At 39.6% G+C, this 25,316-nt stretch overlaps 2 protein-coding genes across 2 annotated transcripts in view; one reads left to right on the top strand and one right to left on the bottom strand.

The window, feature by feature from the left end:
• The window catches only part of LOC110144797 (serine protease inhibitor Kazal-type 10-like), a 151,651-nt gene that overhangs the window by 54,054 nt on the left and 72,281 nt on the right, over positions 1–25,316 (top strand). The window lies entirely within an intron of this gene.
• On the bottom strand, positions 14,961–18,924 carry LOC110144796 (serine protease inhibitor Kazal-type 7-like). The gene is made up of 4 exons (XM_020904873.2): positions 18,836–18,924; positions 17,507–17,532; positions 16,605–16,729; positions 14,961–15,154 (listed from the first exon to the last, which is right to left on the bottom strand). The coding sequence occupies exons 1-4, from the start codon at positions 18,894–18,896 to the stop codon at positions 15,109–15,111; spliced, it is 258 nt and encodes an 85-aa protein (XP_020760532.2). The 5' UTR covers positions 18,897–18,924; the 3' UTR covers positions 14,961–15,108.

The following is a 25,316-nucleotide window of genomic DNA, read 5'->3' as shown; positions in this document are numbered from 1 at the left end:
CTAGATTGTCTCAACAGTAGTCATTATTCTGAGTAATGAAAGAAAGGTTAAATTAAAATCTTCATTCTTTAAGATAGAGAACAAAGATGTATGTGACCCATTTAAACATTTTAAGTCCTGACTTGTCCTTCCTGAGCTTTACTATGTGTCAAGTACTGTGCTAAGCCCTTTTCAAATATTACAGCTTTAAATTTCGCAATATTATGAAATGTGAGGCAAGTATTGTTTCCCGTGGGGACACTATCAAACAGCTAGAATTTAACCCAGCACCTAGTCACTCTGATGCTAGGTGTCTAACTACTCTGCTCTGTCCTTTCCATTTTAGAAAGGTCTACCCTACAGTTTTTTAAAAGAAACCATTTTTGAAACTTAAAAAATAAACCTTCAAACATGTAGAAATTTAATTAATATATCATGTTGAGTATTTCTTTACTGATACTGGCCTTTAAAATTATACAAAAGTAGTACTTTCATGTCAAGATGGGTATGACAGACCTGTTCATGGTGTTTGACACATTCTACATCTGTAAGATAAAGACAAAGAAATTTAAACTCTGGAGGAATCTAATCTTATTAGAAAACTAATCTTTGATTTGTTTCAGGTCTCAGACTGTCATCAAAATATAAGATTCACTTCAAAGCTGTGTGTATGAGCATAATATTAAAGGTTGAAGCTCTTCACACAAAACTTTTCATTTTCTTTTTTGAAGTAGGTTTAGAGCGTAGCCCAAAAGATGAAATAGCTATTATAATAATGCATTTGTGCTGTTCTTTCCTACTTTATAATCTGAACTTAGAAAATATAAAAAAAAACAAAACACAAGTTTTATATATTGGAAGTGTCTGCTGTTATGTAACAAGCCTGGAGGCAGAAATTGGACTAGCAGTTGAAAATTCTAGGGAGGCAGATTTCAACTCAATAATGGAAGAAGAAGAATAGTAGTTCATGCTGCCAAACTATAGATTGCCAGTCATGGATTGAATTGTTTTATGATGAAATGAGATTCCAATAAAAAGTGATGTTAAGTCCAAGGATACATTGGATAGACATTTCCCGAAGAAGTTATACTAAGTATTTATATGGATAGCAATTTGGCCTTGGTTGACCATTTAGGTCCACTTGCACCCTGATGATATAATTTGGTCTTTTATTGGTACAAACAAAAAAGTGCATTTCAAAAATGTTCCTTTATTATATGTGTTGCGTATATTTCAGAATTATATGGGTAAAAGATAACATGAGCTCTCAATATCAGGGCAGGGGCAGGGTTATGAGGGAGATACTCACTGAGGATGGTTGCAAGCACCAGGGCTGAGAGCAGGGCAAAGGCTGTTGTTCTCATGATGTTGAGGTGGCCAAGGGCAGTCCAGTGGAGGAAGAAGAAGTGACTTTCTGGTGTCTGCCCAGCCCGGATGGGTTCTGCCTTATATATTGTCAAGAGTTCTATCTCAGTTGTGAAATAGCTATTTCCAGAAACAGAAGCCTGGGAAGTGGTCAGAAAAATCTGCTAAGGAGGGACATTTTTTTTTGTTGTGAAAGAGAGGTGATTATATATGACATTTTAATAGATCATAGGACCCAATAAAGTTGGCATTATTTCCTCACCCCTTTAAGTGTGTGTGCTTTTACACCTGTTACACAGTTTGATCTTCATAACAGATAGTAACTACCATTCTGACAGATAGTAACTACCATTTTCTTTGTTCTACGGATGAGGGAATGAAGTCACAAGGAAGTTAAGTAATTTCACTTGGTTTACTACATATTCTTTGGTGTACTGTTTTTTCTAGGAAGAGTCATCAGTATGGCAGCTTTATAGGTTTTAATATTTTCTCAGGTTCCCCTCTTTCCTTGTCTCTCCTCTAGAACCAAAGGGGGAAATGTTGGCAGTTAAGACCCCAGACTGGGAACAGAGAAAAGGTATCAGCATCCAAGTCTTGATTCAGCACAAACAGGCAATAATTCCTGACTTTTAGGAAGAGGGTAATTTCCCCCCAGATCCCATATTTGGGGAGATGTTATAATGGGTGGAGCTGGTGAGCACTCACACCTCATTTACCCACCAGATCTCCGCTGAAAGCTTCTTTATCAAGGGCCCTTAGGAGGAGGATTTCCCCAGAGCCAATAATAAAGAGGCATGTAACCATCGTAGCAAAGAACAGAGCTGGTGGATGTAGTAGCTAGACTGCCCCTGAAGCTTTGGCTATGATTATCTGATCCCAAAATGGAGGCTGATGGCTCAAAAATGAGATGTTAACTTGCCCTGGCATGTAGTTACACACAGGGTCAGTGATGGTGGTTTAGTTGCTAAGTCATGTCCAACTGTTGTGAACTCATGAACTGTAGACTGCCAGATTCCTCTGTCCATGGGATTCTCCAGGCAATAATACTGGAGTAGGTTGCCATTTCCTTCTCCACAGGATCTTCCTGACCCAGGAATTGAACCTGGGTCTCCTGGAGATTGCAGGCAGATTCTTTACCGACTGAGCTACGAGGGAAGCCCTGCTAATAAAATAACTTTCAATAGATAAGCCACCAGCCATTTAGTCATGATTTAAATAAGCTTAATTGTGCTTTCATCAAACCATGCTTCACTTGAAGTCTTTGATAAAGGACACAAGAACACTTTTTGGAATGTGCCAGTTTTTTAATAAAGTGCCCCTGTGAGAAGACCTCAGAAGCAGTTCTTGCAGTTTTGGTAGATAGAGTTGGAAGACACGGTCTCTACCACTAACGGAGGTAGTGCCAAAGGCTGAGAGACTAAAATTCATATTTGCTTCCCTTCAGAAGGATAAAACAACTGGAAACTGTGCTGAGATGGTTCGGAGGGCAGGCATCATAATGTCATATGAATTCATTGCCACCTCCACCATTCCCTGTGTGACCTTGTGCAAATTATTGAACTCGTAGAAGCCTTAGTTTCTTGCTTACTCAGTGATTATTAATGAAGATTCACTCTGTTTTAGAGACTATAATACAACCTGGGTATACCATGAATAATGAGAAACTATTGCCACTGTCTTCAGTGTAGCTTGACAAAGATTCTCTTCTTTATCAAACTTGAGTTAGGCTTCTCTGAGTTCTCTTGTCAAATGGACCTTGACCTCCCCACACCTCCCTTCTCTCTGCTTCCCCTCTACTTCATGTGTTTGGCCTTTCCAGGCATGTCTTAGCATAGAATTCTGCCAAGTCATCTCCCTACCTTTGATATCTGATCACCCTTTATATTTGATCAAGTTTTTCATACCCCACTTTTAATGTATAAGTCCTTGGCCTGACTTTAACAAGAATTCCCTTAGTATCTCTTATTAGTAATTTTCCATCTACTGAGTACTTAACCCAGCTCCTTGGCTAAAATATTCATTTGCTGTATTTAGAGTTAAGCCCAATCTTTCCCCCATTGCCATAGGGATATTACAATAGGGATATTCAAGACTATACCTTGAATAATGTTTTCCTTACCATTTTGACAAGTGTCAAATAACTTTTCTTTAACAAGCTTTCAGAATACAGTTAATCATAGCACCATAGCATAAGCTGATTATGATTTTCAAATGAGATTGTAAAGCACTTATATACATCCTGTTGGAAGGACCAATGCTGAAGCTGAAACTCCAATACTTTGGCCACCTCATGTGAAGAGTTGACTCAATGGAAAAGACCCTGATGCTGGGAGGGATTGGGGGCAGGAGGAGAAGGGGACGATAGAGGATGAGATGGCTGGATGGCATCACTGACTTGATGGACATGAGTTTGAATAAACTCCAGGAGTTGGTGATGGACAGGGTGGCCTGATGTGCTGCGATTCATGGGGTCGCAAAGAGTCAGACACGACTGAGAGACTGAACTGAACTGAACTGTATGAGAGTGAAAGAGGAGAGTGATGTGCATCCAGTGCATCTGCTTCTGATGAAGACTGTCACCAGTTTGGAGCCTATTAGTGTGCACATATGTGTTAAGTGTTCACCTCTGGGAAGAGTAATGTTGCAGAATCTGGAAACCAGGAAATCCTGGACAGAAGGTCCCTTGAATATCTCAGAAATCTCTTTCAAAGCAATGGCAGTCCTTCTTATGTAAACAAGATCTTTTAGGCAACCCTGATTTATACTGAAAAACTACTTAAAATGTCACTATGAAATTGAGATTTCCTAAGGAATCCTAAAATGTTTTCAGTGTATATTAGAGGTGGAGGAGATAGGAAGAATCTTATGGTTAATTTGAAAATTTACTTAAAAACTCAGCCTAGATAGCACATCCTTTCCATATTCTCTTGTTATTTAACATTTTGAAGTCACTACTGTGCTTTGACTTTGAGAACAATTTTATGAGGTTACTAGTACTTGCTTTGCATAGCAGTTAGGAAGCACACATTTTTAAGTTTTAACTTTTTATTTTGAAATAATTGTTGCAAAAATAGAACAAGTAACTTCTTGTGTGCTCTTCACCTCAAGACTCTAACTTAAATTTTACCATCTGTGCCAACAGTGCCTTTATAACAAAATGATCCAATCCAACAAGATTTAATATTGTTAAGATGGCAGTGCTGTCTATCAAAGTTAGCTGCCCTTTTTGAAAAATGGATGAGCTAATCCTAAAATTCTTACGGGAAATACAAGTTAGCTAAAACAGTCTTCAGAAAGAAAAAAGGTGGGGGGTTCACACTAAACACTTTAAAATTTTACTGCAAGGTTATGGTAATCAAAACAGTGTGTAATAGAATTGGGAATTCAGAAATAAATTCTAATATGTATGTTTAATTGATTTTTGACTAGAATGACAAACAATTTAGCAAAGAAAGAATAATCTTTTAAAAACTTTGCCTGGGACAACTGGATATTCACATACAGAACAAATGAGATTGGACCCCCACCTCATTTTGTGTTAAAAATCATAACATAAATTAACTTGAAATACATAAATGTGAGAGCTAAAACTATAGAATACTTAGACCTTTGAATAGGTAGGTGATGGTTTTTTAGATATGACACTAAATTACAAGAAACAAAAGAGCAAATGGATAATTTGGACATCATCAAAATTAAAGACTTTTGCATTTAAAAGGAGAGACCACAGATTGGAAGAAAATAGTTGCAAATTATATATCTGATAAGGGACTAGTATCTAGAGTATATTAAAAAAAATTACATTTTCAGCTTACAGTGACCAGACAATTTATTTAAAAACCAAGCAGAGGGTTGGAATAGATATTTTCCAAAACAAAACATGAAAATATGCTTATTGCCATTAGTTATTAGGTAAGGACAAATCAAAACCAAAAAGAGATACCATTTCCTATCCATTAAGATGACTAAAATTAAGAAAACAGACAGACAAGATGTTGGTATGGATGTGAAGATGTTGGAACTCTTGTACATTGCTGGTGGGAATATATTATAAAATGTTGTAGCTGCTTTGGGAAATAGTTTGGTAATTCCTCAAAAAGTTAAATGCAGAGTTACCATATAACTTAATAGTTCCATTCCTAGGTATTTGCCCAAGAGAATTAAAAACATATATCCACTAAAGACATTAATGTTCATAGCAACTTTATACATAATAGCCCCAAATTGGAAATAATTCAACTAGTCATCAACTGATAGATGATTAAATGCACTGCATCTGTAGAATACAACATTATTCAATAAAAATGATTAGGTACTGATACATACTGTAGCATGGAATAACCTTATAGACAAAAGGCCACATAAGTTATGATTCTGTTTTAGTATAATGTCAAGAATAATGAATCTATAGAGAAAAGTCAGGTTAATAATTGCCAGGGGCTACAAAGATAGAGCTTCCCTCATAGCATTGACAAGATGGCAGAGTAGAAGGATAGTGCACTCATCTTCTCCTGTGAGAACTCCAAAATTGCAACTCGCTGCTGAACAACCATCAATGGGAGAATGTTGGATCCCACCAAAAAAAGATACCCTGTGTCCAAAGGCAAAGGAGGAGCCCCAACAAGGTGGTAGGAGGGGCGAAATCACATTTAGAATCAAACCTCATACATATCAGAGTGTTCAGAAGGCTCAAACAAAACATGTTCACCAGGGCCTGGAGACCCCAGAGAGACTGAGCCAGACCTGCCTTTGAGTGTTTGAGTGTCTCCTGTGGTGACACAGGTCAGCTGTGGCCTGTGCAGGGACAGGGCTCTGTGTGCAGCAGACCTGGGTCACCAAGCGTGTGGCATAAGTCCTCTTGGGGGAGGTCACCATTAGCCCCACCATAGAGCCACAGAGCAGACGACCCACAAACTGCAGAACAATTATACCAAAGAAATTCTTGTACTGTTAAGAAAGTTCTAGGACCCACAACAGATCACCCAACCTGGGGATCTGGCAAAGGAACTGAGAACCCCCAAGGAATTTGACTTTGGAGGCCAGTGGGAGACTGAGCCAGACTTGCCTGTGAGTGTCCAGGAGTCTCCAGTGGAGGTGTGGGTCTCAGTTTGGCCTCAGGCCAAACAACAGGGAGGGAACACAGCCCATCAATAGAAAATTGGATTAAAGTTTTACTGAGCATGACCCTGCTCATCAGAATAAGACCCAGTTTCTCCCACAGTCTCTCCTATCAGAAAGTTTCCATAAGCCTCTTATCCTTATTCATCAGAGGGCAGACAGAATGGAAACCACAATCACAGAAAAACAACCAAACTGATCACATGGACCACAGCCTTGTCTAATTCAGTGAAACTATGAGCCATGCCATGTGGGGCCACCTAAGATAGACAGGTCAAAGTGGAGAGTTCTGACAAAATGGGGTCCACTGGAGAAGAGATTGGCAAACCACTTCAGTATTCTTGCCTTGAAAACCCCATGAACAGTATGAAAAGGCAAAAGTATATGACACTGAAAGAAAAGCTTCCCATGTGGAGAAGCCCTAAAGTCAGCAAAAACAACTGTGGCTCAGATCATGAACTCCTTCTTGCAAAATTCAGACTTAAAGAAAGGAAAACCACTAGACTATTAAGATATGAACTAAATCAAATCCCTCACAGTTATACAGTGGAAGTGACAAACAGATTCAAGGGGTTAGATCTGATAGAGTGCCTGAAGAACTATGGACAGAGATTTCTGACATTGTACGGGAGGCGGTGATCAAGACCATCCCCAAGAAAAAGAAATGCAAAAAGGCAAAATGGTTGTCTGAGGAGTGCTTACAAATAGCTGAGAAAAGAAGAGAAGTGAAAGGCAAAGGAGAAAAGGAAAGATATACCCATTTGAATGCAGAGTTCCCAAGAATAGCAAGGAGAGATAAGAAAGCCTTCCTCAGTGATCAGTGCAAAGATATAGAGGAAAACAGTAGAATGGGAAAGACTAGAGATCTCTTGAAGAAAATAAGAGATACCAAGGGAACATTTCATGCAAAGATGGGCACAATAAAGGACAGAAATGGTATGGACCTAACAGAAGCAGAAGATATTAAGAAGAGGTGGCACAATACACAGAAGAGCTAAACAAAAAAGGTCTTCATGACCCAGATAACCACGATGGTGTGATCACTCACCTAGAGTCAGACATCCTGGAATGTGAAGTCAAATGGGCCTTAGGAAGCATCACTATGAACAAAACTAGTGGAGGCGATGGAATTCCAGTTGAGCTATTTCAAATCCTAAAAGATGATGCTGTGAAAGTGCTGCACTCAATATGCCAACAAATTTGGAAAACTCAGCAGTGGCCACAGGACTGGAAAGGGTCAGTTTTCATTCCAATCCCAAAGAAAGGCAATGCCAAAGAGTGCTCAAACTACTGCACAATTGCACCCACCTCACACACTAGCAAGTAATGCTCAAAATTCTCCTAGTGAGGCTTCAACAGTATGTGAAATGAGAAATTCCAGATGTTTAAGCTGGATTTAGAAGAGGCAGAGGAACCAGAGATCAAATTGCCAACATCCATTGGGTCATCGAAAAAGCAAGAGAGTTCCAGAAAAACATCTACTTCCGCTTTATTGACTACACCAAGGCTTTTGACTGTATGGATCACAACGAACTCTGGAAAATTTAGAGATGGAAATACCAGACCACCTTAACTGCCTCCTGAGAAATCCGTATGCAGGTCAAGAAGCAACAGTTAGAACTGAACAGGGAACAATGGACTGGTTCCAAATCAGGAGAAGAGTACATCAAGGCTGTATATTGTCACTCTGCTTACTTAACTTCTGGCAACCCACTCCAGTATTCTTGCCTGGGAAATCCTGTGTATAGAGTAGCCTAGGGCTACATTCCATGGGGTCACAAAGAGTTAGACTGAGCGACTAAGAAGTGAGTGGCTAATAGTACCCTGGTTTTCAAGTGTGTTAATGCATAACTATATCTGCTTGTTTTAGCTTGATAGTCATATAGGTTCAGACACATTCTAAAAGATCTACATTTTTTCTCCCATCTTCACATTACAATTTTGATGTTCTATTTTACATCTTCTTGTTTATCCTTTTTCTGTTGATTGCTGCTCCTGCTGCTGCTAAGTCGCTTCAGTCATGTCCGACTCTGTGTGACCCCATAGACGGCAGTCCATCAGGCTCCCCCATCCCTGGGATTCTCCAGGCAGGAACACTGGAGTGGGTTGCCATTTCCTTCTCCAATGCATGAAAGTGAAGAGTGAAAGTGAAGTCGCTCAGTCATGTCCGACTCTTAGCGACCCCATGGACTGCAGCCTACCAGGCTCCTCCGTCCATGGGATTTTCCAGGCAAGAGTACTGGAGTGGGGTGCCATTGCCTTCTCCGTTTTCTGTTGATTGTAGTTATATAAGTTAAAATTGCTTTTATAAAATTTTTTGATGGTTTCTTAATCTATGTACCGGCTTATGTAAATAATCTTCAATCCTTTCATATATTTGCCTTTCCTGTTGTATTTTTTCTTTTCCTATAATTTTTTGTTTCTTCTCCATTTAGAGAAGACCTTTAAATACTTGCTGTTATGTTAGGTTTAATATTGTTGTATTCTTTTAGTTTTTGCTTCTCTAAGAAATTTTTTCTCTCTCCTTTTGTTATAAATGATAATTTTACTGAATAGAGTATTCTAGGTTATAGATTTTTCCCTTTCAGCACTCCAGTTGGTCATACCTCTCCCTTCTGGCTTACACATTTTCTGCAGAGAAATCAGCTGATAACCTTACTAAGGTTCCCTTGTAACTTACTGTTTGTTTTTCCTCTTGCTGCCTTTAGAATTATCTAAGTTTTTCTACTTCAATTATTATGTTTTGATGTGGGTCTGTTCATCTTGTTTGGGACCCTCTGATTCTTGTACTTGGATATCTGTTTTCTTTTAGGTTTGGAAAGTTTTCACCCATAATTTCTCCAAATATATTTTTGATACGCTTTTCTCCTTCTTCTGGAATCTCTATTTTGCATAGGTTCACACACCTTTATGTTATCCCATACATTGCTTTCATTTTCTTTTTATTTGTCTTTCTGTCTGGTGCTCTGATTAAGTATTTCCATTATTCTGTCTTCCAGATCACTTATTTATTCTTCTGTGTTACTTAGTCTGGTATTCATTCCTTTTAGTTTGGTTTTTATCTTTGCAATTGAGTTGTGTAATTTTTGTTGGTTCCTTTACAGTTTCTAGTTCCTTGTTACACTGATTTGCATTGTTATTGATAATCTTTCTTATATTTTTCATCATTTTTACTACCTCCTTTTTGAACTTGGGGTCTGGTAGACTTGAGAGGTTTGTTTAATCATTTGTTCTTTCAAGGGATTTCTCTATTCTTTTAATTGGAAATAGTTCCTCTACTTTTTCATGTTACTTAACTTTCGTTGTCTCCTTGAGTTTAGGGGAAACAGTTATCTACCATGGCCTTGAAGGCATGTTTTAATGTGGGAATATCCCTATGTAGACCGTGTGAGTCCAATGTTTTCAGTGCCAGGGCTGTTTTAGTATGGATGCCAGCCACTTCTTTTCTCAGCATGTGCTGGTTTTTATCTCCTTTATAAAAGGTGTGATGGTACAGTAACCAGAGTCTGCACTGAATGATGGAAGGGGTCTCCTCTTTGCTCCATGGCTGTCACAGCCCTGTCGATGGTGATATCTCCTCCCCAGTTTTTAGAGTAGAAGCCCTGAGGGTCAGGTTCACTAAGGATCCATTACCTTCGTGTGCTCTGTCCCCAGGGAGGTGAGCACTGAAGCAAGTGGGGCCCATGTGGTCAAAGTGAACTAAAGTCCATAGGGACTGCATTTGTGGTTCTGTCCAGAGGCAACCAAAGATTGTGTCCCTTTCTCCATTGTGTTTGTCCCAGACTACTGCTCAGCATTGTAGCTCCAGGAATGAAGATGGTTTTGCTTCTTCTTGGGACCTGGAATGCCTTTGTTTAGAGCTCCCCCAGGATCTGTTCACCCTAGATCTGGCTCCAAAGTGTGGTATTAGTTGGGTAGAACTTGAGTGTTCCTGCCTGGAAAGGGACCTCTAAGTACTCCTTCCCGGGTGCCGGACACGGGGACCCACCCCTGATGTACACATACATGATGTTGATTTGCCCCATCACTAACAATGCTAACTTTAATCACTTGAGTCAGCTGGTAATAACTTCTAGGTTATCCACTTTTAAGTTACTCTTTTTACTTTAAAAATCATAAATATTTTGTAATGATATTCCTTGAGATTATGCACATAACATTTTTATTGCAGTTTTGCTCATGCTATTGTGTTAAGTAAGGCCCTGTTCAAATGGGGCAAACTATATAAGTAAATGTGTGTAATCTTACATGTTTAAACTGCACATTCTCCTTTTCACTTCCTAGTATCAATTTCTAATGAACAGAAATGTTGCCATTTTTCAAACCAAGAAAAATACATGAGCATTTACTGGTCATGAGTATTTAACATGCCAAGCATATTCCAAAAAAATGTGGTATATATTTTTATGCTTTTGTAAGTGATGGAGAAGAATGGGGATGCACGTTATAATCATCCCTTTTCATTTCTATAAGACTTTATAATTTACGAAACATGTTCACATGCATATCTCATCTGACTCTCACAATATACATGTTAAACAGTAAAGGAAAAGATACTGCACAACTGGAGTACCTACCCACCTGGTAAAAGTTCACGTTGGGGTAAACACAGTCTTCTGTTTAAAGTTTCCTTGTGTTCTCCTGAGTTGCTTGGTGGAGTTTTCTAATGAAGACAGTGATGATAAGGATGATAAAGATCTCAGTGATGCAAATGTTGATGAGTACAGAGAAGCAAGTAAAACTAAATAAAATCATGTCTTTGCCAAGGCCTAAACTTGCAAATTTAAAATTTTTTAAATAAATTTAAAATAGGAAAAGGAGTACATCAAGGCTGTGTATTGTCACCCTGCTTACTCAACTTATATGCAGAGTACATCATGAGAAATTCTGAGCTGGAGGAAGCACAAGCTGGAATCAAGATTGCCAGGAGAAATATCAATAACCTCAGATATGCAGATGACACCACCCTTATGGCAGAAAGTGAAGAAGAACTAAAGAGCCTCATGATGAAAGTGGAAGAGGAGAGTGAAAAAGTTGGCTTAAAGCTCAACATTCAGAAAACTAAGATTGTGGCATTCAATCCCATCACTTCATGGCAAATAGATGGGGAAACAGTGGAAACAGTGGGTGTTTTATTTTGGGGGGCTCCAAAATCACTGCAGATAATGACTGCAGCCATGAAATTAAAAGACGCTTACTCCTTAGAAGGAAAGTTATGACCAACCTAGACAGCATATTAAAAAGCAGAGACATTACTTTGTCCACAAATGTCCATCTAGTCCAGGCTATGGTTTTTCCAGTAGTCATGTATGGATGTGAGAGTTGGACTATAAAGAAAACTGGTCACCGAAGAATTGATGGTTTTGAACTGTGGTGTTGGAGAAGACTCTTGAGAGTTTCTTGGACTGCAAGGAGATCCAGCCAGTCCATCCTAAAGGAGATCAGTCCTGGGTGTTCATTGGAAGGACTGATGTTGAAACTGAAACTCCCAATATTTTGGCCACCTGATGTGAAGAGCTGACTCATTTGAAAAGACCCTGATGCTGGGAAAGAATGAGGGCAGGAGGAGAAGGGGACGACAGAGGATGAGATGGTTGGATGGCATCACCGACTCAATGGATATGGGTTTGGGTAGACTCTGGCAGTTGGTGATGGACAGGGAGGCCTGGCTGACTGCAGTCCACGGGGTTGCAAAGAGTTGGACATGACTGAGTGAGTGAACTGAACTGATTTGACATTTACATTTATGATTGGATGTCTTGCTTTCCTGAACCAGACATAATCCAGAGCCCCAAGTATGGGAGCAAGACTGATCCATTCTTCCGCAGAGTTTCCAAAGAACACAGAGGTCCAGGTCATTGGCTTTAGGAAGTCAAGTGCATCGTGTCTTCACTGGTATGGGCAGAATGACTGTGAAACATGAAGAATCCATTCACTTGCCCCACCTCTCAGGCTACTCTGTGAGATTGCTTGTAGACATGGTAGGAAACGAATAAGATTGTTAGAAAAGACACTTCCTGTCAGCTTTATAGCCACAAACTAATAACCAGAAGGAGACCCAGACTGAGACACGCATGAGTTAGGCAAACTCAATTAAGCCTCGATAGAAGCAGCCTGTCAGAGAGGCACAGAACTGGTTTGAAATCATTTAACTCAAAGCAACTGGATCAAAACAACAGTTCAGGTTGAAAAATTATTTTGTTATAAATGTTATGAATTCCTTAGCCATGTTTTATTTTTTCTGTTATTTTGTGTTTTAACTTTTTACTTTAATTCAGTTTCAGGCTTTCATTACTTGGGGAAACCAACAACAGGAACTAATTTGTCACAGTGTAAATAGTCAACAATAAGATACTAAATGAAACAATCTACATGTCTATTAACTGAAAATGAGTTAACTCACTATATTTGTGTACATATTGACTTTTAAACACAGTTATTAATGTCAGGTTACTGGCACCACCAGTCATGACCTTGTCATCTATAAAGAGAGTCACATGTGAACATACACCTACGTAGTTACTAGCATACAAAGTGAGATTCTAGCTTCCCGTGACATAATCACACATAAGCAGAGTACAACGTGCATATAAACATAGGCATTTCAATTCAATCGATGAATAGAAATAAGACCCAGAGATAGCAAAACATTAGGATTACAGTTTTTAAAGTTTAGGACTGAGTTCTGTGTTGGTTCTCAGATTCATTTATATAAAATGAATTGCATGTAGATTAATGTTAAAGATTTGTTTTGAATTTTGATTTAAAAGATAGAATAAAGAGTTGGCCTTTGAAGGGAGTGGTTAAGCCTTATGCTATAGAGCAGTTGTGAAAGGTAAAAATTGGGATTTAGATATAAGGTGAATTTTGGGTTTATATGAAATCAGAATTTATTTTTAAATGTCAAGGTGTATCAATTAGGCTATAAGCCTAGGTAAGACTTATATGTAGACTTACTTATATGTAGACTTATATACTTACTTATATGTAGACTTACATGGTAGACATTTTGGAGGTGAGGCTCCAGCTGTCTTCATTTTGAGACAAATGTCTAATAACTTAAAATTTCCCCAAGTGTGTATATAGGCAAATGTGCTTATCTGACCATTGCTACAAAGGGATATACAGTCAGACCTTGAGATATGGAGGCTGGAAGGCTTTGAATAAATAAAAGATGCTTATAGAGACTATAGAAAGGGAGGAAAAAGTAAGGAATTTAAGGAAAAGTTAGGAAAAGTTTGCAATAAGAAATAACAGGGAAGGAATATATAGAAAAAGAAAAAATAGTATAGAGAAAAGGAAAACTATTTGAGAAAGAGGAAAAGGGAAATGAAAGGAGAAAAGATGAGCTTTTGTTTTTATTCACTAGTCAGCATTTCTGGACCAGTGTTTCTTCTCTTTTGTGCACTTAGACACTGGTTCTTCATGTTTACAATTTGGTTGAAAAGGTGTGTCACAATGAACAAAGACTGAGAAATATTAGATTACTGAGTGTCTTACTGTGATTAACATATTGTGAGCTTTTAGTGTTAAACATAGATTTGAGTTAAACTCTATGAATTGTCTAGGATTATGGATAAATTAGGTATTTAACATTAGGATTAGGGGGTTGAGAATCTTAAAATCATGGGTCAGGATTTATTAATATGGAATAGCTGATGTTTGTGGCACAATTAGATTGATAATTAAAATTATAAAGATGGTTCAGAGCTGTATTAAATTTGAAGTAGGATTTGCAAGCGTGCCCTCCTCCCTGAGTAGAATCACACAGCATCCTTGTTAAAACAGATTGGTATGTCAGGTAAAGAAGACTCAATTAGGAATTAGACTTTCGTTAGAACAATTAGGAGATTAATTGCCCAAATAGGGTCTCTCTTGCAAATGAAAAATTTTTGTCAATTTATTTTAAACATATACTTTTTAAAAACCTTAGAAATAAGTTAATATTTAAGCTGTCAGAGAGTTCAGTGGTTTATTTTGATAATTTTTGCTATAAAATGTGTTTATCAAATTTGTTTGTGAAGGCATGTCATTCCTAAAAATATTTATGACTGTGCTATAGGCATTACAAAGGGCTTCTCTGGTGGCTCAGTGGTAAACAATCTACCTGCCAATGCAAGAGATGTGAGGTTGATCCCTAGTTTGGGAAGATCCCCTGGAGAAGGAAATGACAGCCCACTCCAGTATTCTTGCCTGGGGAACCTCATGGGCAGAGAAGACTGGTGGGATGTAGTCCCTGGAAACACAAAGATTCGGACTTGACTCAGTGACTGAACAGCCACAATAGGCATTACACATATTTTGCTCCTTATGTTCCATTTAAAGTGGGTTTTTATCTTTTGATCTATTGAAGTTACTAGGTAGATAGTAGTTCTGCAAAGTTTTTAATAAGTGTAATTATTTTGATGCTTGGAATGCAACAATGACCTGTTACACTTTTATTGTACTTTTTAGTTTATTTTGACATGTTTGTATTTGTCAGTCAGTGAGACAGAAGTCTGAAGGAGAGCACAACTTTCCCCACCCAACAAAGATGACTCTGAGTCTGTCTCTGCCCGCTCCCTACCAATCCCACCCTCCCGGAACCAGGGATGATGACGATGACAGTGATGATATCCTTGCTCTGTATCCATGTCTGTGCGGAAGTTAACATACTCCTTCATGAAGAAACTGAACTTTTCCATGACTCTTCCTATGGGAAGACACAGTTAAGAGGATCATTAACACAAGAGGAAAATTTACATTATATTAGAGCTGAAGGGAACTACAGAGATTACAGCCATAACCTGATCTTACACATGAGGAAAATGGTCCCTAAAAAGGAGTGTCCTTGCTACAGGCAGTTTCTGACAGAGCGAGTAGCAGAATGACCCTAGTCCAGTGATATTTTCATCCAACCTGCTCCCTGTACTGATCCTACAGTCCAGACTAATCACCCAAAGTCTTAAACCAGCAAAGAAGGAGGACCTCTGACAAGGGAAGTTGAGGCGGCCTGCCCCTCAGGCTTCCTGGTCAGCAGGACCCGTGGTGAGGCTGGACCCTGCACTAGTGAGGGGAGCTTCCACCGTGTGTCCTCTTCAGTGTACTCGGACGCAAGCCGTTTTCCAGGTTGAGGGCCCAGTGTCTGTGCACATTAGTGAGTCTTCCCTTTTGTGAAATAAAAGCTCCTGAATAGGAATCCGTGTGTAGACATATCCTTCTGGGCTCGGGCCCTAATGTGATATTTTAACTTGTTAAGATAATCACAAAGATGAAAAAAAGAAAACAAAAAAAACAAAACACAAGAGCTAAGTGGCCAAAATTCAGTGGTCTAAAAGAGAGTTAACAGTGAGCAAAGGGAACTGGTTGTTACGACCCCTGAGTTGCCTATTTTGCACGAAAGAAGTGTCTTCTGCCTGGTTATATTGCCTTCCAAAACATTGTGTAAGCCAAACAAAATACTTAAAAACATGTCCATGAGGATTCTAGTCCAAGTCATGACAGCTTGGACTTTATTGTATTCCTTATTTCAGGTTGAAGAAAAAAATCTTTGTGGTAGCCTTATCCTCCCTACTGCCTTAGGCTACGGATATTTACAGCCACCAGGAAATTGAGGAGGATAAAGACCTTCTGGTCACAGTTTATCTAAGAATCATCTACTGGCCATTAAGTCTCTTAGAAGTAGGATAAGAGGCTTCTATTCTACATGATAGTATAGTGGTTTTCAATTATTTTTTAGTGTGGGATTCAGAAACATTTCTTCCAATAAGAAATTATGTGGAACTCCACTACTTAAAAAGAGTCCGAAGTTGGTTAGAATTGTAGACCTCCCCAAATGATCTCTGTAACCTCTTGGGTGACTCCTAACTTCCCTCTACAGAACCTCTGGGCTCTAAAGACAGTAATTTGAAGCCTTCTGGTCTAACAAGAACTCTGAGTTGACAGATGGGAATTAGAGGCTCTGTCATGGAGGGACCAGTCCAAGCTGGCAGAGCAGGTGGCTATCCTTAATCCAACTGTGAGGCAGCAAGTTTTCTCTCTCTCCCAGATGCTCTGGGTGGGTAAGTACAGTTTTTAGAGAGCTGAGCATGCTAGTGGAAAGAGGAGAAGATTGCAGTGAAGGATGGTGCCCTAGCTTTTTTTCCTTCCCATGAGGTACTCACAAGTTCTCAATACATAAGTGGCATTCATTCCCATAGGTGATGTAGTCAGAACCACAAACAGGCAGGTATGTGATGGGGCAGGGGATGGCCACCACTGGGTACTTCTTGTAAATGCTGCAGTTCACCTGCAACATACATAAGAGAATGTCCTGCTTTTCTCCTTGTCCTTAAGCTAGGCTACTCTGGCCTCTGTCTGACAGGAAGCACAGTACCACCCAGAAGTCCCAGCTCCTATACACTGAAACTGCTGTGGCTACTTATCTTGATAATACTATGACCGCACTGACAAATGCTAGTACTACCAGTATCACTTGTATTATTACTAGTAATCACAGTTAACAGCTCCTGCATATTTCCTTGCCAGGCATTAAACTTAAATCTTACATGAATTTTTTTGTTTGTTTGTTTAATCTTCAGAAAACTGAAGTGGATAGGTTCTGCTATTACCCCTATTTACAGATGAGGGAGATATGGGCTTATAAAAAGAGAGAACTTATATAATATAAAAGCTAGTTAGTGGTAAGGCTGGGATTTGAACCCAGAATCTGTGCTGTTAACCAAGGTAACTGTCTCTTGCCTCACACATGTTACCCTTTCCATGGAGACATCACCAGCTTCTCAGCTAGAAGTACCCTCTCTCTTTTTTAAATTCTGGAACATTTTCTTTACACTTAGATTATTTGCTTATATGTATATCACATTTCTACAGCTGCCTTCTGAAAAGCAGAGGCAACTTATCTACAGCTGCCTTGCCTTTCACCTGGTCACTCACCCCACCACAAGCATACTGAATTAATCTTTCATATGTATTTCTCAAGTGTTTGTTGACTAAATACAGTAAATAGGAAATCAAACTAAATAGGAAATTAAACTGCAATTAAATTGTGGTTCAATATACTCACTGTTTTTAAAGGCAGGCTAGCAGCTTCTGAAAGAGAGATTCAGTTGGAAATGTTAAAAAAAAAGCAGAGTTGTGAGGTCTCATGAATTAATGTAAAGTCAATCTGTTGAATAAGACTCTGTGGTTCCTCTGGTAATTAGTTTCGGCACCTACCCTGTCCTTTCACAAAATCCAACTATATTCTGATGAAGCCAAATGGCCACTGTGTTAGGTAATCCTTGGTTCAAGCAAGAGAATTATCCAAATTTCCTCCCTCTGTATACCATGGGATGTTTTCTGGAGCTCATTGTGTCTCTGATAATGTTTTAAATCAGATAGCAATAAAAGTATTGCACTCACTACTTCTCAGAGCCTGCAGCACCATCTTCGATACTCTCCCCCTCCTAATTGATATGAAGAAAAGTAATAGAGTATCTCTTAAGGTATTATAATCTTATTTAAGTAATTTTTCACTATATAAAAGTTTAATTGTTGACTCCTGGGATTTGGAGAATTTTTTTTTATGTTTTCCTGGATTAATTTGGAGAGAGATTCAAGTTTTTCTGCATCTTTGCGATGAGGAGTAGTATCTCATGATGCCAGCAGTTTCCAGGGTCCTAATAAAATGGGCTTCCCTTGGTGACTCACAGGGTAAAGAATCTGCCTGCAGTGCAGGAGACCCGGGTTCAATCCCTGGGTTGTGAAGATCCCCTGAAGAAGGGAATGGCAACCCACTCCAGTATTCTTGCCTGGAGAATTACATGGTCAGAGGAATGTGGTGGGCTACAGTCCATAGGGTCGCCAAGAGTCAGATATGACTAAGCGACTAACACACACAATAAGATGGTGGACTTCTGAAAAAAGTGGTGTGTGTGTGTGTGTTTGTTTTTGGTGCCATGAATGGAAATAAAAATCCTTGAAAGGGAATGTTCTAGATCCAAACCCTTCAACTCCGAGTGGGAGATAAGATTCTCCCTTTCCAGGCCAGGGCTGTTTCTATTACGAGAAGGTGAAGGTGAAGTCGCTCAGTCGTGTCCGACTCTTTGCGACCCCATGGACTAATGTAGCCCACCAGGCTCCTCTGTCCATGGGATTCTCCAGGCAAGAATACTGGAGTGGGTTGCCGTTTCCTTCTCTAGGGGATCTTCCCGACCCAAGGATCAAACCTGGGTCTCCTGCATTGCAGGCAGACGCTTTAATCTCTGAGCCACCAGGAAAGCCCTTCTATTACAAACTAGTATTCTTTAAATCCACATGACCAGACATTTCTCTGAGATGTTCATATCCTAGGAGGGGCTATGTCAGAGAACAAGCTTATGGCTATTAAGGGCACTATCTACCCTTAACTCACCTGAGCAGGAGCAGAGATGGGCCACTACACAGAGCAGAAGGAGACCCCCAGTGATCTTCATGATGGAGACAACTGTGATGCAGAGGTTACTCAGGATGGTCACAACTGCATCAGCCATACTCTCGGAAAGGGTCATGTTTATAAAGCAGTGTTTGATTTCTCCGCCTTTCCTGTGAAGTCATCCAAAGTCAGGGTTGGCTCTGAGAGGCTCTCAAAGGACAGTGTCACACCCTGGGTGGTGTTACAGCCCTTGTCACTTAATTGCTACTTCCTGTCTGACCAACAAATTGATTATTCAAGGTGAGAAGTATTTTTCTGCCTGCTCTAGGGGTGGGGAATGTTGTTCCTTTGAATTCTAAAACTCAGAGTAGAAGATATTAAATATAGTCTACTGACATAGTTACGGAATAAATGAAAATATCAAACTTTCTGTATTTCACCAAAATAGAGACTATTACACTCAGATCAGTCAGATTACACTTCATACTTGTGCTGTGTTGCTCAGTCATGTCCAGCTCTTTGCGACCCCACAGGCTGTAGCCCGCCAGGCTCCTCTGTCCATGGGGATTCTCCAGGCAAGAACACTGGAGTGGGTTGCCATGCTCTCCTACAGGGGATCTTCCCAACCCGGGGATCAAACCCAGGTCTCCTGCATTGTAGGCAGAATCTTTACCATCTGAGCCACCAAGGAAGCCCAAGAATACTGGAGTGGGTAGCCTGTCCCTTCTCCAGGGGATCTTCCTGACCCAGGAATCAACAAATTACACTTAGGTTTATATTTTGGCGCCTGGGAAAATGTTGTTTTATTTTCAAGGCAAGAAGTCCATGAAGCAGACAAGAATATAGTGAAAGGAATAGTGACGTTAGCACTTTTGAGGCTTGGAGAAAGGCATTGACATTTTCTAGCTGTGATCCTCAGGAAGTCCATTGTGCCATGAGCCTGTATTTGTTAGGAAGACCCAATTATGTTGTGGTAACATATAACCCCAAGATTTCTGTGACTTAAAGCAATACATGTTTATTTTTATTCATACATACAAGCCATACATGTATGGTGGTCAGCTGATGGTGCCCCATTGCTTCAGTGGGCTCTAGGTAGACAGGATAGTCACCATTTGGAATGTTGTTAACTGTCAAGGTGAAGTGAAGTAAAGATGTATTCCTAAAGATTTCCATTTACAACAATTGAATATTCCAGCTCAGAATTGGCACCTATGTCACTTTGCCTTACCATCCTTGGCCCTTGTGCAACCATAGAGATTACTGAATACAGTGTTACCTTGTCTCTTGAAAACCAGAATGGGGAGAACTAGAAATAATTGGCAAACGATTCAGAGCCCACCGCAGAGCATTAGTTTCATGTCATGTCAAGTGGGACCTATTGCTAGCTCCAGTAGAGTTCACATAATTGAAGTCTTTTACATGAAAGTCTGTTCTAAAGGGCAGTGCATGTAATTGTTGCTATGAGTGTTATTGTTATTATTGACAGGCCAAGAGTACCTGCTGGGATTGCTGACATTAGATTGTAAACCATATTGTCCAAGTACAGTTGTCCAAATGGCCATTGTTTTTGTCTTTTGGGCCTGGGGACATAGGTACGAAAACCTGGGGGAAGGTAGTAGACTGTTCCTCCAGTGCTTTGCTTTTGGGTTTATTTCAGTACATTCCAAAGCATAACACCTACAAAAGATAATAATAAATGACATTGCATGCCTCTCTAAATATTGACTCATATCTGTTTGGGAAACAATATAATCTTAGTTAAGAATAGATGCATGGGGACTTCCCTGGTGGTCTAGGGGCTAAGGCGCCATACTCTCAATGCAGGGGACACAGGTTTGATCCCTGGTCGAGGGACTAAGATCCCACATACTGCACAATGCAGCCTAAAAAAATTTTTTTTTAAATTTTAAAGCAGAATGTATGCATTGAGTCCCATGGATCTTATTTGCAAACTTGTTTCTAATAAATATTGGTTGTATGACTTTGAGTGAGTAGATTAAGTTCTGGATATTTAGTTTCCTCATCTGTAACATAGAAATAATATTTACCTCACAGAGTGGTTTTGAATGTGAAATACAATTATACATATATATATGTATACATATAGTCTGTATATATAAACATGTAAAATCTCTGGTATGTGAATGTGTATCTATCAGATACCTGGAAAAGGAAATGGCAACCCAGTCCAGTATTCTTGCTGGAGAATCCCATGGAGGGAGGAGCCCGGTGGGCTACAGGCCACAGGGTCGCAAAGAGTCAGACACGACTGAGTGACTTCACTTACTCACTTATGCATCAGATACCAGTATCATAATTAGAGCTTGATATACAGTAACTAATGATAAGGAATGTGATATTAATCACAACTCATTGAGGGAGGAATTTTTATTACCCTGATTTTATCAGTGAGTAAGTTGAGGCTCAGAGGATTTAAGTGATCTTACCAAGATCATAATACCAATTAATGTTGGAAACCATTGAGTTCAGTCATGGAAAAAAGGGGGAGTGAATGTTCTAATGTTCTAATAGGGTTAATTATAAGCTTTATTGTTTGCTATGAAAGTTTGAAGAGAATGATTACTAAGAAAAAGTCATTATATTTCAAGAAGGTGTTTTGTTGCAGTTTAAAATGAAATATTAGCTAAAAGGATTGGGAATAGAATCAAAGAGTGACTAGGATGAAGTGGAAAGATAGGGTAATTTTTTTTAGATGTTTGATTGTCAAAGGAGGAGAATGGAAGAAGCGAAGGCAGCAAGGTCTCCGATGGACTAAGCATATTTTAAAGTCAAAGGGAAGACGAAGAAATTTAAGATTACCTGATGGAAAGGGGCTAATTAGAGGAGTCTAGAAAAATAAGAAATAGACTAAGAGCGCAGGTGTAACACCATTCCCTGTGACAGGAAGGCAGAGAAAAGCAGATGAGTGGAGAGACAGATAATGTGGAAAGTGAGAAAGAAAGATGAAGGGGAACCTATTGTAAGCTTGACCCTGACTGTTACGTTCTGGGATTGCCTTTTGCAGTGGAAGAATCAAGTTTGTCTGAAAGCTGGAATACAATGAAGAAGACTTGGCATAGAACTTGATGAGAGCAAGTCAGAGACTCAACAAAGGATATAAAATTAGTGGCCACTAGACAGAATTAGTACTAATTTTTAGCAGACCCAATCAGTACCATGCTTAATATTTCTCCGAAAATATGACACTGAGTCACTGGGAAAAGAGATATTATGGATAGGGAGTGTGTGCATCAGAGACTTGAGGGTAGCCATAAAGTCTGTAGTAGGTTTGCAAGGGAGTGAAGTGTTTCACAAGGTTTTGATGAGCTATGCAAGGTATGAGCAGTGTAGGTTTAGAGGTCAAGGTCAAGGTTCAGGCAAAGTTTGCACTTAGTAGGTGTGGCCAATAGGAACAATTGTTTATAGAAGCTGTGACTGATAAGCAAAAGTGTTTAATTTCTCAGGGCTGGGACTGAGATAATGATCTTCAAGCTGTATACAAAAATAAAGTAGATGAAGAATGGGTGGAGGTAAATGTCTGTAGATTCAAAAAGGTCAGGAAGAAGTTAAGTTCAGGGGATCCGTGTAGGGTTGCTTTGACTTTTGGTAAGAAATTTTCAAGCTGCACAATGAACCACAGATTATGGAGACTTCTTTGGAGGTGAAAGATGAAGGCTCTGAAGATTAAAAAAAAAAAAAAAAAAGCAGTCAGTGCATTTTAGGCTGAAGGCAGTTTGCTTATTCATCCCCATAGTCCTGGGAGGAGTGGAAACTTGGAGTCTCCTCACAGAAGATCATGATGCCCATCCTTCCATTCTAGGGAAGGCAGGATAGAATTAGTGAAGAAAAATATAAAAATGAAGTGAGAGAAAAGATTGAAAGTATGAGAGTTCCTTCCCTAGTGGATTTCAGATGTCATAGGGAGGGGAAAGGCAACTTATTAGTAATTCAGAGAAGGGTGAGAGGATTACATTGGAACTGGGCCTGAGTGAAGAGTTCCCGGGACGGTTGTTGCTCAGTGACTGGGTCATGTCTGACTCTTTGTGACGCATGGACTACAGTGTGCCAGGCTCCTAGTCCTCCACCATCTCCTGCAGTTTGTTCAAATTCATGTCAGTTGAGTCGTTGATGCTATCTAACCATCTCATCCTCTGTCGCCTCCTTCTTCTTTTGCCTTCAGTCTTTCCCAGCCTCAGGGGCTTTTGCAGTGAGTTGGCTCTTCGAATACATGGCCAAAGTACTGGAGCCTCAGCTTCAGCATCAGTCCTTCCAATAAATATTCAGGGTCGATTTCCTTTAGGATTGATTGGTTTGATCTCCTTGCAGTCCAAGGGGCTCTCAAGAGTCTCTTCCAACACCATAGTTCAAAAACACTCAGCCTTCCTAATGGTCCAACTCTCATATCCGTACATGACTACTGGAAAAACCATAGCTTTGACTATATAGACCTTTGTCAGCACAATGATGTCTCAGCTTTTGAATATGCTGTCTAGGTTTGTCATAGCTTTTCTTCCAAGGAGCAAGCGTCTCTTAATTTCATGGCTGCAGTCACTGTCTGCAGTAATTTTGGAGCCCAAGAAAATAAAATCTGTCTCTGTTTCCAGTTTTTCCCCATCTATTTGCCATGAGGTGATGGGACTGGATGTCATGGTCTTAGTTTTTTGAATGTTGAGTTTTAAGCCAGCTTTTTCACTCTCCTCTTTCACCCTCATCAAGAGGTTCTTTGGTTCCTCTTTACTTTCTGCCATTAGCATGGTATTATCTGCATATCTGAGGTTGTTGATATTTCTCCTGACAATCTTGATTCCAGCTTGTGATTCATACAGCCTGGCATTTCGCATGATGTACTCTGCCTAGAAGTTAATGAGCAGGGGGACAATATACAGCCTTGATGTACTCCTTTCCCAATTTTGAACCAGTCATTTGTTCCATGCCTGGTTCTAACTGTTGCTTGTTGTCCTGCATACAGGTTTCTCAGGTGACAGGTAAGCTGGTCTGGTACTCCCATCTCTTTAAGAATTTTCCATAGTTTGCTGTGATCCAGTCAAAGGCTTTAACATAGTCAATGAAGCAGAAGTAGATTTTTTTTATGGAATTGCTTTTCTTTCACTATGATCCAAGGGATGTTAGTAATTTGATCTCTTGTTCCTCTGCCTTTTAGAAATCCAGCTTGTACATCTGGAAGTTTTTAGTTCATGTACTGTTGAAGCCTAGCTTGAAGGATTTGGAGCATAACCTTACTAGCATGTGAAATGAGTGCAATTGCATGGTAGTTTGAACATTCTTTGGCATTGACTTTCTTTGGGATTGGAATGAAAACTGAACTTTTCCAGTCCTGTGGTCACTGCTGAGTTTTTCAAATTTGCTGGCATGTTGAATACAGCATATTAATAGCATCATCTTTAAGGATTTGAAACAGCTCAGCTGAAATTCTATCACCTCCACTAGCTTTGTTTGTAATAATGCTTATTAAGGCCCACTTGATGTCACACTCCAGGATGTCTGGCTCTAGGTGAGTGATCACACACACCATCATGGTTATCTGGGTCATTAAGACCTTTTGTACAGTTCTTTTGTGTATTTTTTTTCACCTCTTCTTAATCTCTTACTTCTGTTAGGTCCTTGCCATTTCTGTCTTTTTTTTTTTTTCCATGCCCATCCTTCCGTGAACTGTTCCCTTGGTATCTCTAGTTTTCTTGAAGAGATTTCTAGTCTTTCCCATTCTATTGTTTTCCTCTACTTCTTTGCATTGTTTGTTTAAGAAGGTCTTCTTACCTCTTCTTGCTATTCACAGGAATTCTGCATTCAGTTGGGTATATATATGTTTCCCTTTCTCCCTTGCCTTTTGCTTTTCTTCTTTCCTCAGCTATTTGTAAAGCCTTCTCAGACAACCATTTTGCCTTCTTGCATTTCTCTTTCTTTGGGATGGTTTTGTTCAGTTAGCTGGAGGGAAAAAGCGAAGCCACTATCTCAGCTGGGCAGTAATTAGGTGTGGAAGATTGGCTGTAGGAAGGGAACCTTAACATAAGAAAATCCACCAAACACTAAGCACTTACTTGTGCTGGAACTGTGCTATACCTGCTGTGTGCATGAAATAGTTTAAGACCATCTCATGAGATGGGTGTTGCTATTTGCCCTGTTACTTAGCTGAGGGAACAGGGACTTAGAGAAGTGGCTAGTTTATGATCAAGGTTAAGAGTCCATGTTTTAAATCACTGATGTATTGCCTTTAAATCTAAGAGGTAGCCTTGAAGACATATTGGAAATTGGAGTAATAGGAATAAAACTGGCCAAATCAGACTAGTCAGGAAGGATAGGTGATGTCTCAAGTGAGCAGGCAGAGGGGCTGAGCACCAGGTCAGGGTGCATGGCATTTTCATGTGTGAGGATCATCTGGAAAGGAAGAGGATCCCAGTGGGAGAGGGGATGATTGAGAACCAGGGAACAAAGTCTCCTTCTCTGTCCCCCACCTTCATCT

This window comes from Odocoileus virginianus, chromosome 3, assembly GCF_023699985.2.
Source record: "Odocoileus virginianus isolate 20LAN1187 ecotype Illinois chromosome 3, Ovbor_1.2, whole genome shotgun sequence".
Lineage (NCBI taxonomy): Eukaryota > Metazoa > Chordata > Mammalia > Artiodactyla > Cervidae > Odocoileus > Odocoileus virginianus.
This window is presented reverse-complemented; position numbering and strand designations above follow the sequence as displayed.

Excerpts from the sequence above, each read along its gene's own strand:
- LOC110144796 (XM_020904873.2), bottom strand. The coding sequence starts at position 18,896 with ATGAAGATCACTGGGGGTCTCCTTCTGCTCTGTGTAGTGGCCCATCTC. Across the intron at positions 17,533-18,835 it reads CCATCTCTGCTCCTGCTCAG|AAGCTGCTAGCCTGCCTTTA; the intron begins GTGAGTTAAGGG and ends TCTCTCTTTCAG. Across the intron at positions 15,155-16,604 it reads CACTTATGTATTGAGAACTT|GAAGAGTCATGGAAAAGTTC; the intron begins GTGAGTACCTCA and ends GTCTTCCCATAG.